The sequence below is a fragment of the Anolis carolinensis genome, chromosome 6 (assembly GCF_035594765.1).
Source record: "Anolis carolinensis isolate JA03-04 chromosome 6, rAnoCar3.1.pri, whole genome shotgun sequence".
NCBI classification, from domain to species: domain Eukaryota; kingdom Metazoa; phylum Chordata; class Lepidosauria; order Squamata; family Dactyloidae; genus Anolis; species Anolis carolinensis.
The window spans coordinates 11,684,807-11,701,585 of NC_085846.1; the positions used below are offsets into that span (position 1 = coordinate 11,684,807).

General features: G+C 44.4%; 2 protein-coding genes across 2 annotated transcripts in view; both read right to left on the reverse strand.

Annotated features, from left to right (window-relative positions):
- Positions 1-142: 142 nt before the first annotated feature.
- LOC103279562 (zinc finger protein 3 homolog) lies at positions 143-6,142 on the reverse strand. Its single transcript, XM_008115386.3, has 2 exons — positions 5,968-6,142; positions 143-4,302 (listed from the first exon to the last, which is right to left on the reverse strand). The coding sequence occupies exon 2, from the start codon at positions 4,276-4,278 to the stop codon at positions 2,128-2,130; it is 2,151 nt and encodes a 716-aa protein (XP_008113593.2). The 5' UTR covers positions 4,279-4,302; positions 5,968-6,142; the 3' UTR covers positions 143-2,127.
- Positions 6,143-8,500: 2,358 nt separating this feature from the next.
- The window catches only part of LOC134292382 (uncharacterized), a 30,653-nt gene continuing 22,374 nt past the window's right edge, over positions 8,501-16,779 (reverse strand). Inside the window, exons 12-13 of the mRNA XM_062957097.1 lie at positions 16,548-16,649; positions 8,501-15,006 (exon numbers count right to left, since the gene is read on the reverse strand). Of these exons, the coding sequence (XP_062813167.1) occupies positions 11,834-15,006; positions 16,548-16,649 (3,275 nt within the window). The 3' untranslated portion in view covers positions 8,501-11,833. The remainder of the gene's footprint in view (positions 15,007-16,547; positions 16,650-16,779) is intronic.

A 16,779-nucleotide genomic window follows, 5' to 3' on the forward strand; every position in this document is an offset into this window, starting at 1 on the left:
AATTAGCCAAGTGGACTTGAACCAAGTTGCACTCTCTAAGCCGCAAATGAAGGGAAAGGAAAACCAATCTTGCCAACAAAACCCCATGATAGGTTCACCAAAAGTCAGAAATTCCTTGGACACACAAAAAATATGCAACAAATGCTGCTATTGAGTTTATTAAACGCTTAAAAGAAATGATGCCTCACACTCAAAATATAACTTATTTCCAAAATGATATATTATCACTATAACGTTATAATACTGAGCACATCAGGTACATGGCTGATAATATAATATACAACACCAGAGAGGGGAATATTATTTCCATAAAATAGATGTCATTCTCCCCAATAAACCAAGTTTGACGCATCATGCCTCATACCTACAGGTATGTTACACTTTAAAGCAAGGAATACCAAAGTTTTCCAGATGTTATTAGATTGCAACTCCCATCCACCCTAAGAGTATAGCCAATTGTGAAGAATATTTGCAGTTCAGCATCTGGATGTGATGTATTACCACCCAGACCAGCCCTATTACAGCTTGAGCATCATTTATCCAGAATTCCAAAATCAGAAATATCCCAAAAACAAATTGTGGCTGAGATATTGACATCTTTGCTTTCCGGTGGTATAATGTACACAAACCTAGTTTCACTCACAAAATCATTCTAAATCTTGTGCATATTAATTTCCTTCAGATATGTGTATAAATTATCTATAAAAGATGAACTTCCATCTTTAGACTTAGATTCTATCTCTGAGATATCTCAACATGTACATCTATTATTATTATTATTATTATTATTATTATTATTATTATTATTATTATTATCATCATCCTGCTTTCCTTTCTTATTTGAGATCTAAAGCAGCTTCTGAGACTCAAAGCGGCAAATATAGGTATTCCAAAATCCAAATTCCGAAACATTTCTGGCCCCAATCATTTTGGATAAGGGAAACTCAACCAGTATTAGCCATGGTGAAGCAATTGCTTCAGATGGATGTAATGGCAACCTACCATCCTCTCCTCCTGAATACAACAGCCTTTCTCGCTGTTGAAAGTCCAGATTTATACATGCCATGTCATTTGTGCTGTGACCCATAAACTAACCTGTTCCTTATAGTGGATAAGGCTATCCCAATGCAAAAACCAGCATAAGTTCTTTCTCCTCATGCTTCCCTACATACCCTTCTCTAGAAATCCTTGGACTCAAAGCCTCTTATGTATTATGTTTGAGCTTCCCAGAGGCTTAAAAACACAAACTCAGGAAAATGTTCTTTATATATGTATTTTCACTGCCTATTTGAATAGGAACTTCTAAAAAAATCACACTTTTACACAGACAGAGAAACCAACCATCACACTCATATTGAATATATAAACAAGAATATTCTTTTCTCTTATTAGCAGAATTAAAGCAAAACCTAGCAGCTTGAAGGGTGGTGAGGTAGAGGAGGGGTTCTTGAGACAGACAAGTAGCCCAATTATAATGCTGCTTTCTCTGGAGAGATCCAGCTCAACCTTGCAGGATAGCACTTGAATTTTAGCTACTGAGACCCAACATTTTTGAGATGGGATACAGGGGACAAAACATTTACATGATGGAAGACGTGAACTACAGTTTTGTCAGTTTCATTTGGGGTTGAAAGAATCAGATAGAAGCAGTGGGGCAAAGCCTAAGAGACCGTGTTTCCCCATTTTGGAAGGGAAGTGGAATCTAATGGTTAGAGTCACTTGTAAGATCTACCATGACCTATGTTAGCAGGAATGGCATGAGAGAGAGACTGTAGACTGGGAATTTAGCACGTATCTTGGGTTTTCTCTTGTGCCCAACAACCTATCCAGCTGTTAGAAAGTCTATGAGCAGTTTAGAAGCGCCAATAGCCAGTCAAGAACATTTCTACTGGTACAGGAATCCACAAATAATCACCTTTCCAGGAATACCTTCTTCTCACTTGTCAAGACATGTGAGCAACAGTGAAGCTCTGTGTAGGGTCACTCATGGTAAGGAACTCTATCCTAGTGACTAGAGCAGAACTGTGACATTTAGAAGAGTTTTAGGGCTAAGTCATGCTGCAATTAGATCTTCCCTAACCCCTTAACCCACTTCCCGACCCAAAACTCATGCCACCTTAGATGCTTTTATATATCTTGTGGACTTCCAGAATCATCACATTCCACAAGGGACTCATCATGCCTCTCTGGAGATCCCGGCAAGAGGCGGTGAACACGCTGGTGGGAGTCCAAATGCCCCTTCTTGCCAAAGGACCGTCCACAGTTCCCACATTCATAGGGCCGTTCGCCCGTGTGCTGCCTCTGGTGCTCCATGAGGTGGGTGCTTTGGGTGTAGCTCTTCCCACAGTCTCCACAAACATAAGGGCGCTCGTGGGTGTGCACCCGCCGGTGGCGAGACAGATTCGAGCTACGGCCAAAGGCTTTGCCACAGTCCGCACATGCGTATGGCCTCTCCCCGCTATGTATCCGTCCATGGGCTAAGAGGTCAGAGCTCTGCCCAAAGGTCAGCCCACAGTCGTCACATTTGTAGGTCTGTTTGGCAGTGGGAAGGTGCGACCGTCGGTGGCGGGCCAGGGTTGCGGCCTCCGTAAAGGATTTGCCACAGTAGCTGCAAACATAGGGACGCTCTCCACGATGGGTGGCTTGATGTTGCTCCAAGTCCACCAGCTCCATAAAGCGTCGCCCACAATCCCCACACCGATGAGGCCTGATGCTCCCTTCGGCATGTGTGACATAATGCCGAGCCAAATCTGGCCGTCGAGCAAAACGCCGGCCACACAAGGAGCAGGCAAAGGGACGTTCACCCAGGTGGTTTCTCCGGTGCTGCAGGAGGTTGGAGCTGGTGCTGAACTGGCGGCCGCACTCCTGGCAAGTGTATGGCTTTTCCCCCGTGTGAGTACGCAAATGTTGGACTAGAGTAGGTCTGCCTGCAAAGGCTTTGCCACAGTATTGACAAGAAAAGGGACGTTTGCCGGAATGGACTTGGCGGTGGTTGGCGAGGGCAGAATTCTGACGGAAAGTCTGCCCACATTCCGCACAACGATATGGTCGCTCCTCTGTGTGGATGCGTCGGTGCTGAATCAAGGTGGTGCGGTGCCCAAATGATTGGCCGCAGTCAGGACAAGAAAATGGGCGCCCATTGATGTGAATCAACTGGTGTTTTGTCAAGATGGAAAGGTCTGCATAAGCCTTCCCACACTCAGCACAGACATAGGGCCTCTCGCTTGTGTGCAGTGCTCGCTGATGGCGAACCAGAGCTGATCTGACCCCAAATGCTTTCCCACATTCACCGCAAACGTACGGACGCTCACCCCGATGGGCCCGAATGTGGCGGACAAGGGCAGAGGACTGTCGGAAGCGGCGCCCGCACTCTGGGCATTCGTAAGGAAGTTCTCCGGTGTGGATAAGGCAATGGCGGACAAGGGCTGAGTGGCTGGCCAAGCTACGTCCACACTCGCTGCAGATATGACGCGGCTTGGGTGGTCGTTGCTCAGTGACTAGTTCCTGTACAGGGACAGCCCACGTATTCATTGCTTTCTTGTTGGATCCATTCCTGGAAAAAGCACCTTGATGTGAGTGGATTTCTTCTGATTCATCCCCACTAGATATGGCCCTTAAAGGAGAACCATCCTGATAAACAACTAACTCCGAATGTCCCCCAATGTCTGTTTCATCCATACCAGCTCCTCCCCAATATGAGACCTCTTCCAATTCATCTCCACTGGATCCTTCCGGATCAAGATTTATCTCGGATTCAACTCCAAGTGGTGATCTACCATTACAGCCAAAGTCTCCAGTTTCCTTCTCTTCAGAATCCTGGCTTAGCCAAGCTGCCTCTGGACATATCATTTCAGCTTTGTTGCAGTGTTTTCTTTGGTGAGTGATTTCTTCTGATCCTTCTGATGGAAGCTCAACCCTTGGTTGACCGCTCTCTGGATAAAGAAACATTTCTGTTTCTTCCATCAAGGATCTTTTCTCTATGGCAGCCTCCATCAGGCCAGAGATATCTCTGGCATCCATGAGATCAGACACACATCCAATGTCTCCCTTCTCCTCAATAAAGACAACTGAACTACTGTCAGAGGCCTCGTCCCATTCATGGTCTTCTGACTCTGGTTGTAGGCATCCTTTCAACCACTGTGAGCTGTTAGACATTGTCTGGCCTTTCATCTGTCTCAGTTCCTTGGAAAGGGATGCTCCAGATAAACAGGGCTTCTCCATAGAAGGAGAGCACACTCTTTGCAAACTCCACTTCTCACCAGGGATTGTCCTCTTCATTCTTGTTCAGGATCTTAGTTTCCACTGCAGGGATAGGGGAGGAAATTGAGAGAAAGGAGAGAAACACACTTATGGTGAGTTCACAATTGAGAAAAACAAACTATCGAAAACTATTTCAAGATCATTCAAAATATTACTATTATGATTACTAACATTAAAAAAAAATCCATCCCATTCTTTTATCACACAAGGCAGTAAATAGATATAACAAAGCAGAAATGAACGCTTCCAAACAAAAATAAATAATAATAAGAGAGCAATATGCTAATAAAAGACAACAGAAAAAGTGCACCTACTCAGCACCATCTTTACCTCGGTCTTCTTCCAAAAGGAAAAGAGTTTCAATCTGCAGAAATGTGGCAGAGAATACAGAAGGGGTAATGCAGCACAGAACAGGTACTAAAGAGGTAGTATGGGAATATCTGACAACTCTCAACGAGAGGAGGAGAGTCCCATAAAGTTGTTGTTGTTGTTGTTGTTGTTGTTGTTAGCTCCCATTGCCACACATCAGTTGTAATCAGACCTTTGTAAATCAGACCTTTGTAAGACACTGTTTAGTCCCTCAAGGTAATTATTATTATTATTATTATTATTATTAGCTCCCATTGCCACGTAGCAGCTATGAGAAAGCAACCTTTGTAAGACCCTGCTTATTCCCCCAAAGTTGTTGTTGTTGTTGTTGTTGTTGTTGTTGTTGTTGTTATTATTATTATTATTATTATTATTATTAGCTCCCATTACCAAACACAAGAATTGTAATGGGAAAGCAGCCCTTTGTAAGACCCTGTTTAATCCCCCAAAGTAACTATTATTGTTGTTGTTATTATTATTATAGCCGTTAGAAACAGTTTCTTGGGTCTAGCACTCCTTTTTTTGTATTTTTTTCAACCTCAGCTCCCTCCCCTTCTTTTTTTACATGAGCATTAACAAAATCCATGGATAATAACACGGCACAACCAAAAAAAATTTCTTGGTGTCTTCGTTTTTAAGCCTGTACCTGGGGTTATTTGGGATGCTGATTCTGTCAATTGCATTGGACAGACAACATCAGCTCTAGATTATTAAATACGGTTTTATGTAGGTGAGCAGACGGCAACTACTGGATGGCATATGTTCTATATCAGAAACTAGAGCTGATGTAGTCTATCCAATGCAATTTTCTGAATAGGCACCCCAAATAACCAAACCGAATCTAAAGTTGACCAAAAACTAATGTTGGAGAGTGGTCCCTGGTCAAAAGAAAGGTTGGGAACCACTGGTGTAGATGCACCCCATCCCCAGAGCCCTGCCTCCTTGCAAAGACTGGCAGGAGGCACAAACACTGGATTCAGAAAAGGTTGCATCATAGCCCTAAAATAAATCCAGCCCATTTCTGTTAATAAATGCGTGGCAGCCATTGCAAAGGAGTTTCCACGTCTGGAAATATCCAAAGCAACCTGGGGGAAAAATAAAGACATGTCCTTTTAGTCTCTAAAACACCAGTTTTTGGGGATTTTAATGCCTCCCATTCCCTCTGATGCCTTTTTGCATTTCGCTCAATCTCTATTAAAATCACATGGACGTTCTGTTTGCAGATTTAGACACATGCACTAACCATCCTGCAATTGCAAATAACAGCAACGGCATTAATTGAACCTCCTCCGGATTAACCCAGACACGCGTTTGGTGGGTTCTCACGTTACCACTTACCCGAGGGGTTCCTGGTCCATCCCATCTTCCCTAAATGGGGAAATTGCATAACACAAAGAAATAATAAATCTGCAATAACAGCTCCTCCATGAACAGCACCTTGCAAAGCTAGACAGGGGAGAAAGCAACCTCCTCTTTGGAGACGGCTTCCTTTGCGTCCGAATCTGGGAAATGGAGTAGCAAGGAGCATTCTGGGAGCTGTAGTTTTCCCCTTAAAGAAACATTTAAAAAATAGTAATAATAAATTATACATGTCTCTCCATTGCGGTTTTCTCTTAACCTGGGTGCATCTACACTGTAGAATTTATGCAGTTCGATGCCGCTGTAACTGCCATAGTTCTTAGAATCAGCATTTGTAGTTTGGGGAGGCACCAGCATTCTTTGACACATAACAGCAGGTTCTCAAGTTCTTGTAAAGCAACAACTTCCAGGATTATTCAGGACTGAGCCATGAAAGTGGTGTCAAACTGTATTAATTCTTAAGTGTAGATGCACAACAGCTATGGGATTTCAGCAAAAGTGCTTCTGTAGAAGAATCAAAGCCACTGTGCTTTCAGTCTATCAATAGAGAACCTTAAATAACCCTAACTTATATCAGTCTCACCATCTTCAAAAGGTCTACACCGTAGAATTAATGCAGTTTGACACCACTTTAACTGTCAGGGCTCAGTGTAATAGTGCTGCACCATTTTTAGTTGTGCTTTTTAAAAAAACTGCCATATTGCCTGCTTTGCTTAAACTGTTTGGTACTTTATTGCCTTGCAGTGTTAAACACTTATGCCTTTTCATTATGCTATATTTAATTTAAATTCTGTCCGTTTTGGCAGGAAAAGCAGGGTATATTTATTTATTTATTCATCAATCACATTTATATCCCACCCTTCTCACCCGAAGGGACTCAGGGCCAACCATCATAATTAGAAGATGGGTGGGACATAAACATTATAAATGGATTAAAAGATTGTAAAGGATGCTTTCTTCCCTGGCATAGAAGTGGGCCATTCATTGTATCTCTGTTCCAAGGAGAACATATTTGTTTGTATCCTTCTTTGATCTCACAACCAAGATACAAAGGACGATAAAGCCAATCTGATCAATGCTATTGTATCGACATTGAGGACATAGCTACATGTCATGATTTGTTCCCTATGTGTGCATCTACACTATGGAATTAACGCAGTTTGAAGTCACTTTACCTTTTATGGCTTTTTTTTCTTTTTTGAGAAACTGCAAGTTGCTTCTGGTGTGAGGGAATTGGCCTTCTGCAAGGTTGTTGCTCAGGGGATGCCCGGATGTTTGACGTGGGAGGCTTCTCTCATGTCCCCACATGGGAATCTGGAGCTAACAGACGGGAGCTCACCCCGCTCCCCGGATTCGAACCGCCAACCTTTCAGTCAGCAGTCCTGCTGGCACAAGGGTTTAACCCAGGCAGGGGCAAACTTGACACCTTCAGGTGTTTTGGACTGCAACTCCCACAATTCCTAACAGCCGGCAGGCTGTTAGGAATTGTGGGAGTTGCAGTCCAAAACACTCGAAGGGCCCAAGTTTGCCCCTGCCTGGGTTAACCCATTGCGTCACCAGGGGGTCCTAGCTGCTATGGCTCAATGCTATTGAATCTTGGGATTTGTAGTTTGGTGGGCTCCAGCACTTTACGGCAGGGAAGCCAAGGATCTTGTAAAACTACATCTCGGAGAATTCCATAGCACTGAGCCATGGCAGTTGAAGTGGTTTCGAACTGTAATAATTCTACAGCGTAGATGCATCTGGCTTTCCCCGCAGAATGTTTAAAAATGGAAATGGGATACAAGTAGAGACTGGTGAAAGAAAAAAAGTCACACATGGATAGATTTTTAAAAGAAGTCTTCAAGTAGAGGGTTCAAACTGTTTTTGTTCACTTTTGCACAGCATACTTAAAACTCGTTGTTGTATTTCATGTGCCTATCTTCAATTGCAAATCAAACGTTTACCGAAACATATTTTCCTGCTTCTGGTACCAAATGTTCTCTTATAGGAACACATTAACTTCATTAACGGATATATTCCTACATTAAAGAGAAAACATTCTTAGGGTGCGTCTGCACTGTAGATTTAATGCCGTTTGGTACCACTTTAACTGCCATGGCCTAATAATATTGAATCATGGGAGTTGTCTTAAGCAGGCATGGGCAAACTTGGGCCCTCCAGGTGTTTTGGACTTCAACTCGCACAATTCCTAACAGCCTACCGGCTGTTAGGAATTGTGGGAGTTGAAGTCCTAAACACCTGGAGGACCCAAGTTTGGCCATGCTTGGTCTTAAGCCTTCTGTGCCAGAGTGCTGATGCCTCACCAAACTACAAATCCCAGAGTTCCATAACCTTGAGCCATGGCAGTTAAAGTGGTGCCAGACTGTATTAAATGTATAGCGTAGATACAGCCTTCGCTTTGGATTTTGCCTATCTTTTGCCTTCTGTATCCACTGATGTTTGTAGCTCCGCAAAATGAGCTTTTACATTCAGATGATGATAGTAAAGAAAACGACACAACGCAAAAGGATTTGCATAAACCAGTTTTGCTTTCTTATTAGTCTCCGTTTGTATACATTCCTAGAATTACAGGGGGAAATGCAGAATCAAACCATCGAGCAGACATTATCCGAGGTAATTTCTTTATTTACTACCACTATAAATTTGACCCCTGGGAGGGGAAAAACACAGACACAAATGTATGGAGAGATCCTACACAGTAATATTTTGGATTCTACAGGAGAAATTTTCCTTTTGTTCTTCTCGCAGAAGGTCGGATGGGGGACACACCAAGGAAATAAGAGGTTAGCCCTGAGTTACCAAAGACAAGCGCTTAAGGCAGCAATGCTATGTTCAAATACTTAGGAGTAATCCCCTTCCAACACAATGGGGCTGACCTCTGAGTAAAGATGCATAGGATCACATGGTTTTTATATAAAAGGGCAGAAACCCAGCCCTAAAAATAATATTAGTGTAACAAGGTTGAAAGGAAGGAAGAACAGTGAAAAAAATACAAAAGAGAAGTACAGGTTGAAAACCTTTATCCAAAATATTCCCCAGAATCGTTCATGTGTGTTGCTGAGATAGTGGGACCTTTGCTTTCTAATGGATTGATGTGTCCAAACTTTGTTTTATGGACACTATATTTAACATATTGTGTATAACATTGCCTTCAGGCTATAATGTGTCCTACTATGCTGTAGATCGGCATGAGCAAACTTGGGCCCTCCAGGTGTTTTGGACTTCAACTCCCACAATTCCTAACAGCCTACTGGCTGTTAGGAATTGTGAAAGTTGAAGTCCAAAACACTTGGAGGGCCCAAGTTTGTCCATGCCTGCTATAGATGATCTTTCATGGCCAAGTAGGATTGCCTTCCAAAGGTAGTCTTGGCAGTAAGTCCATAAGTGCCTGTAGGGACATATTCTGGATCCACATTGTCTTTCACAATGAGGACATAGGTTTCCAAGTGGATAGTGGTCCCAACAAGGGTTTGCTTAAGGCACCTTCTTCTCGGCATGTTTCTCCCCTTTGCCCTGTATTTGTGCCTCTTCAAAATCCATAGCACTGTTGGTAACAGCTGACTTCCAGTTAGAACATTCAAGAGCCAGGGATTCCCACTTCTCGGCGATTCCCTTGTGAATTTTATATGTACTTCTTATGAGTCATAGAATCGTAGAGTTGGAAGAGACCACATGGGCCATGTAGGAAAAGCACAATCAAAGAATCCCTGAGAGGTGGCCATCTAGTGTGTTTAAAAGCCCACAAAGGAGCTTCCACTAGACTCCGAGTCAATGAGTTCCACACTTGAACAGCTCTTACAATCAGGAAGTTCTTCATGTTCAGGTGGAATCGCCTTTTCTATAATTTGAACCCATTGCTCAGAATACTAGTCTCCAGGGCAGCAGAAAACAAGCCTGTTCCTTCTTCCTCATGACATCCTTTCAAATATTCAAACATGGCCATCATGTCTCTTCTCAACCTTCTCTTCTGTTCTCCGTCAAGTCACGTAAGTTATAAATTAAAAATCAATGAACGTTGTGTTTAGACATGAATCCCATCTCTGAGATATCGCATTATGCATATGCAAGTGTTCCAAAATTGGGAGGGATCCAAAATATAAAGCACTTCCAATCCCAAGCATTTAGGATAAGGGATACTCAACCTGTACTGATTTATTATATGTGTATGTATGTGTGAGTGTTTCCCATGATAGAGAAACAATCCAGACAAAGAGAATGAGGTAGATACTAACACTGAAAAGAAGTTTGACTACAAAGCTGGAACAGCAACACAGATATCCTCCCCCCCCCCCAACTCAAATTGGAGGTTGGGGGTGAAGAAAGATTCACAACTACAAAGATAATTTTTAAGATGTAGAAAATCTTTTTCACATGACAAGTTAAGAACCTATTATGAAGACTATGCCATGAAGTTCCACTGGGAAACAGGCTGTGTTGCTTTCTGTCAGGATTATTTTGTGTAAAAAGTGCCTGACATGACCCAGTTTGGAGAGGTGAGGTAGATGTTGGTAATGAATGGCTCTTTAAATAAAACTATACATGTTGAGCATCCCTTATCTGAAATTCTTGGAACCTCGGAAGTGTTTTTTGGATTTCAGATTTTTTCCCCTGAATTTTGGAATATTTGTTAAAATGGTGGGAATCCAAGTATAGTGCCTGGCATAAATCCATGCCTCCCATCATTTCAGATCTGGAGTGTTGTGTGGTTTCTGGGCTGTATGGTGGTTTGTGGTTTCCAGCCTTAAAACCACACATCTCAGTGATTCTGGCTGTGAAAGCCTTCGGCATTTTACAAATCCTTACATCTCTCTCTGGCCTCAGTCTCATTCATTTGCTACTTGTGTTGTGTAGGAGACACAAGGCTAGGTAAAGAATGAAGATCTGAGAGACCGAGGATATAAGGGACCTTATATTCAAGAAAAAAATATATACACAATGCTACTGTATATAGGAGATTTCTGGAAAGCCCACCAGTCCCGCTTCTACTTTGTGTACCAACAAGAGGGAACCGCCACTCAAAGGCAACAGGCAAGAAGTTTTCGACTTTGGAGCATTTCAGATTTCCAGATAAGGGCTGCTCAACCTGTACTAGGATAGGGAATACATTTAAAAAAAATCTAATTAGAACCAAAGAAAGAGTAAAAGAGAGGAGGTCAGAAATATATTTGAGTGTTTGGAGGCTTAGAAAACTGTTTTAAAATTGCCAAGTAGATCTATCCATTCACATTCATTTTCTATCTCCCAGACACAGAAAAGTGGCAAAAGCAGCCATTTCATCCTTCTAAAAATATGCCCAGGGTGGATACCGTTCATGGAAAATGTTCTAACATGCAGTGACTGAAGGGAGAGAGATTTCGGAAGCTTCCCCTTCTTCTCATATGTCTTTTCAAATACAAGTACACTAGCCCACCTCAGTGTAATATAAATCATATCCTGTACAAGCATACCTCCTCTTCATTTTACAATACAAGAGATTCACACAGTACCTTAAGGGATGTTTTGGGCCAGGAGAGGAAGAAAATGTGGGAAGAAATCAGAAAAAAAAACAAAAGGTTATCCTGGACAGAGTGGCATACACTATGTTTTGCTGGTAAAGAGAGCAAGGGTTTCTCATTCTGCACTGTTTGCTACACATTCTGCTTCAATCTGTCCATCTGCACTCCCCAATCTAACGACAATGTCTGTCAATATCTCCTCTATATCTCCAGACTTGGCAGGCCTAAAAGCTCCATCTATCTGCCCCCAAACTTAACACACCCTGAGCAGCGGGGGAAGAGGAAAAAGTCATGGGCCAAACCCACTACCTCTCCGGAACTGACACATATTCCACATTTTCTGGGTGTCACTGTTTCTCTGCCGTGTGGTTCTGGAGATGCTGTAACAATATTGAGCTATTCCTAGAGATCTTTGTAGGATCAGAAAATGCAAAGTATTTCCCTTTGTCCTGCTGTACATGGCGCTGAGACAACCCGCCACCCGTGCTGGATTTTTTGTCCAAACCAAGGTGGAAGTAGGGCTCCAGCGCATCTCCTGAGCCTGGCCTATGTTTCTTCAGCTGCTGCCTACTGCCCCTTTTGTAAGTGTGTTCCCCCCTCTGCAAAAGGATGGCTGAGATCTCTGTGAAACTCTCCCCAAATTCCAGAGAACTCCCCTGGTCCCTCTCCTTGCTGCAATTGCTTTTTGTCGGCAGGGCCGGCTGATTGGCCTTGGCTTTCTCTGCCGCGTGTTCTGTCTGGGGGCAGATCAAAGCCAGCCTTTCTGGGAAGTCTTTCCCACACTCAGGACCTTTCAGCAGCCCTTCCTTCGTGTGGTCGATTTGATGTTGAGACAAGCCAGCGGCATCCACAAAGCTCCACTCGCAGTTGTGACACTTGTAGGGCTTGGGGCTGGGATGCTGGAAGAGGGCAGCCATTTCAGTGGAAACCGGAGCAGGGGATCTTTTAGGTGGGGGAGTGGCAGGGGAGATTTCTTCCTTGTCCCCCTGGTGAGCTCCCTGTTGGGATGTAAGAACAAAGCTGTCCTCATGAGGTCCACCTGAAGACTCTTTGTCTTCTGGGGGGATTCCTTTGTGTGTAGTAAAACTTGAGTGACTCTGAAATGGCTGGCCTTCCAGTGAATTGATCTGATGAGAACTAGGAAGTGAATTTTCAGTGGAGGGTTCATCACTGGGCAAGATTCCTGGGCTTAATTTCCCTGTGTGATTCTTCTGGCTCAAGGCAAAATCTGAGTCAGTGTTAAAAGAGTGTTCAGGTTCAAGACATTCATCTGCTTTCTCCCCTTTGTGGCTGTTTCTTTGGAGCTTAGGGGTTGTGGTGTCCACAAGGGCTTGCCTGCACTTGGCACGCTGGTGTACTTCCTTGCCAGTGTGTTCTTTCTGGTGTTGAGTGAAATCCAGGATGTCCCCAAAGCTCTGATCACACCCAGAGCATTTGTACAACTTTCCCTTCAAATGGCTGAGTTGGTGGTGGCACAGAGTTGTGTGTTTACTGAAAGACAGACGGCATTTGGAACATGAGTGAGATCTCCCATGGCTCCGGTAGTGATCCACCAGTGCCAAGTTATCCTGGCAGTTCTCTCCACATTCCAGACAAGTCCAAGCTTCTTGTGTTTCCTGATGCTGCACCAGGAAAGCTCCAGCTGCAACGCTTTCCTGGGACTTGCTTTGTGTAAGGTCCACAGATTTCTGGTCAAACGTAAGCTTTGGATTCTCCTTAAAGCACCCCCCTCTCTTGTTGTGCAATGTATGGACCTTGCTCTTGACTAAACGCCCTCCAATTGCCCCACGGATGGGCAGGGAATGGGTCTCTTCATGGTGCACCAAAGCCAACCTATCCTTGCAGTTCTGCCCACATATGCCACAAATCCATGATTCGTGAGTCTCTTGATGGCAGACCAAGGCGTGTGCATCACTAAAGGTTCTCCCACATTCGGTACAGATATAAGATGTATGACTTTCTCGATGGTGCACTAAACCTGCGCGGTCTTGAAAGTTCTTCCCACAAAGGTTACACAAGTGGGATGCATGGCTCTCTTGATGCTGCTCCAGTTCAGCAGCATCTTTGCAGTCCAACCCACATACAGAACTGAACACACTGCCCTCCCGACAAAGTGCCACCGCATGGTCATCCTTGCCACTCTTCCCACATGTGTCACCTGCTAGCTCTTTAGAGTCTCCCCTGTCCATGCTGCACTTTCCCTTCTCCTCCTTCTGGTGGCACTTCAGTTCCTCCTCCTGCGCAAACCGCTGCCCGCAGCCATGGCAGACGTGAGGTCGTTCCTCCATGTGGATGCGCTGGTGGGTAATGAGGTTGGAGCTCTGGGAGAAGCGGCGGCCACATTCCTCACAGTGGTATGGCCGCTCTCCGGTGTGCGTCCGGCGGTGCTGGGTGAGGTGCGAGCTGCGGACAAAGGCCTTGCCACAGTCAAGGCATGCATATGGCTTCTCGCCCGTGTGGATGCGCTGGTGGCGGATGAGGGTGGAGCTCATGCCAAAGCACTTGCCACAGTCGGCGCATCGGTAGGGCTTCTCACCCCGGTGGATGCGGGAATGGAGGGTGAGGTTGGAGGCCAAAGAGAAGCTTTGACCACACTCAGTGCAAGCGTACGGGCGACTCTCGCTGTGGCACCTCCGGTGGCGCTCCAGGGCCGAGCTGAGTCCAAAGGTCTTGCCACAGTCGTCGCAGCGGTAAGGCTCCACCCCCATGTGGAGCCGCTGGTGCTTGACTAGGGTGGCCCCATGACCAAAGCGTTTGCCACACTCCTGGCACTGATAGGGCTTCTCTCCTGAGTGGGTGCGCTGGTGCTGGATGAGCTCAGAGCTTTGGATGAAGGTCTTGCCACAATCGTTGCACCGGAAGGGCTTCTCCCCAGCATGGATCTTCTGGTGCTTGACCAAGTTAGCGCTCTGGGTGAAGCCCTTCCCGCACTCATCGCACTTGAAAGGGCGCTCGCCTGTGTGAGTGATCTGGTGCTGGATGAGGTCAGAGGAACGGTAGAAGCTTTTGGGGCACTCTGGGCAGCGGTAGGGCTTCTCGCCGGTGTGGCTACGCTGGTGCTTGATGAGGTTGGTGCTCTGGGAGAAGGCCTTGCCGCACTCCCGGCAGACGTAGGGCTTCTCCCCCGTATGAGTGCGCTGGTGCTGAGCCAAGTTGGAGCTCCAGGAAAAGGCCTTGCCACAGTCACCACAGACGTAGGGCTTCTCCCCTGTATGGGTCCGCCGGTGCTGGACCAGGTGGGAGCTCTGTGTAAAAGACTTGCCGCAGTCAGTGCAGGTGTTGGGCCGCTCCCCTGTGTGGATACGCCTGTGGCGCACCAGCTTGGACCACTGACTGAAGGCCTTTCCACACTCGCTGCAGGGATACGGACGCTCTCCCTTCCCACGGAGTGGAGGTGCTGCAGTGGCTGATGGCAAGCCCACTTTCCCAAGATGGTTTTGGGGTTCGATATATAAGGCCTCCATTTCCTCCTCTTCTTCCTCCTCCTGTTCCTTCAAGTGCTCTGCCATTTCACCATCACCTGGCAAAGGAAAGAGAAAGAACGAATCAGGGAAGAAACTGGTATGCATTTATTTATCTATTGACATAGTAAATTTTCAGCCTCTCCGTGACCCAAAAAACCTGAAAGCTTAAGGTTGCTGAACTAAAGTGTGAAAATGCTTGGTACTATTGTGGCTCAGCAAGCGGCAGGGGATTTTTCTGATGTTTCAGAGGATGAAACAAAGTGAAGAGTCTGCTAGTAATCAGAGAGAATTGCAGGCTGAAGAAGCTGTTGTTTGGGATTCCTGTGCTCGTTCCCAGACAACAAAAAGTGAAGATTTCAGTTCTCTTGTGAAACAGCCTTTGGCTGATGGGAAATTTTCTCAAGCAGCCAAATTAGGTTTGAGAATGGAGAGAGTAAAAAATAGACTAATTAGATGTTCTGAGAGAATCTGTGAAAAGTCCTTGAAGCCCAGGTGTGTTCGGCATGATCTCATGGCTTCCTGGTCGGGCTTAAATTAAGTGGTGTTTACTCTGTGCCTCTTAGAGGAGACAACGTTTCCTGTCTTGGCTCTCAAGTTCATGATTCAAGTTTCCTCTTTTTGCCTATATTTCTTGAAGAGTTTGCCTTGGAAAAGGTTCCTGTTTTCATGCTTATGGATTTATGTTTGAGATTTTGGCTTCACTGATTTCCTGTACTTTGACATTCTTAGATTGCTGCTATTTTGTATTTTTTACTCTACTACACTTTTGGGAAATGCCCTTTTTCCCCTTTGCACATGCTTTTCTTAATAAACTTTTGTAGATAGTACTACTGAACTCTGGTGTGGTGATGGGTGAAAAGGCATCTCAAGGCTTGTGCAACAGATACCTCATCTAGAAGTCAACGAGGGGAGAAGGTTTTGTTAAATAATTTTTATATAAGAAAAATGCAAAGTAAAACACAAAACAGATATTTTAGTCATATAAAACTATCAAAGCTACACAACTAGATTACAAATAAAAAACAGGGGTTTTTAAAGAAAAAATCTGCAAACTTCCCACTATCTATCTGATGGTTGTTTCCCCTTATTAAGCTATTCTCTTTTTTTTAAAAAATAATGTAATCACCCTTCCATTTAAGACAACATTTTACTTTTTTAATGGAACCCACAATTATCCCTCCATTTATGTAAAAAAAATCATTTCTCTAAAGTGCTCGTATATAATATTGTATATAAGTCTACAAGAGTACTGAGGCAATGGAGAACACAGACCAAAATCCTAGATCTGGGAGAAGTAGCATGAACTTCCACTGGGCAAATATATGTCACATCTTCTCTCACACTGCTCATCCCAAACTCAATGGACATCAAAGATGGCAGGGAAGACTCCAGCTATATTCATGTTACTGAACATAAAGTAAAAGGCATTCTTAGTGAATGGGTTAATGGTCCTCCAGACGTCCCGGAGGCTGATGTTATTTATACATTCAGGTAGCAATAGGAGCAAGCAACATCACTTTGACGATCTCTGCCAGACAATAAGTGTTTGTTAGCCTTCTTCTATGAAGACAAGTCACCCCACTTCCATATTTCTTACTTGCACATGTGACTCCCGGTGTCTCCTCTTCCTCCAAAACTTTAGAGTCACATGCTTTCTCCTTTGTTCCTGGCATCTGGAAGGCAGCAGCAGGAGCCTTTTCTAGGTAATTTGAAAATATGGCATTAAGAGTGGCCAAGCTAACAAAGGGTTCAGAACAACCTGAATTCTAATCCTATTTGGGTTGTCAACAGCTTTCACATCATGTTCTGGGGAGTATTGCAGTTCTTCA

Excerpts from the sequence above, each read along its gene's own strand:
- LOC103279562 (XM_008115386.3), bottom strand. The coding sequence starts at position 4,278 with ATGAAGAGGACAATCCCTGGTGAGAAGTGGAGTTTGCAAAGAGTGTGC.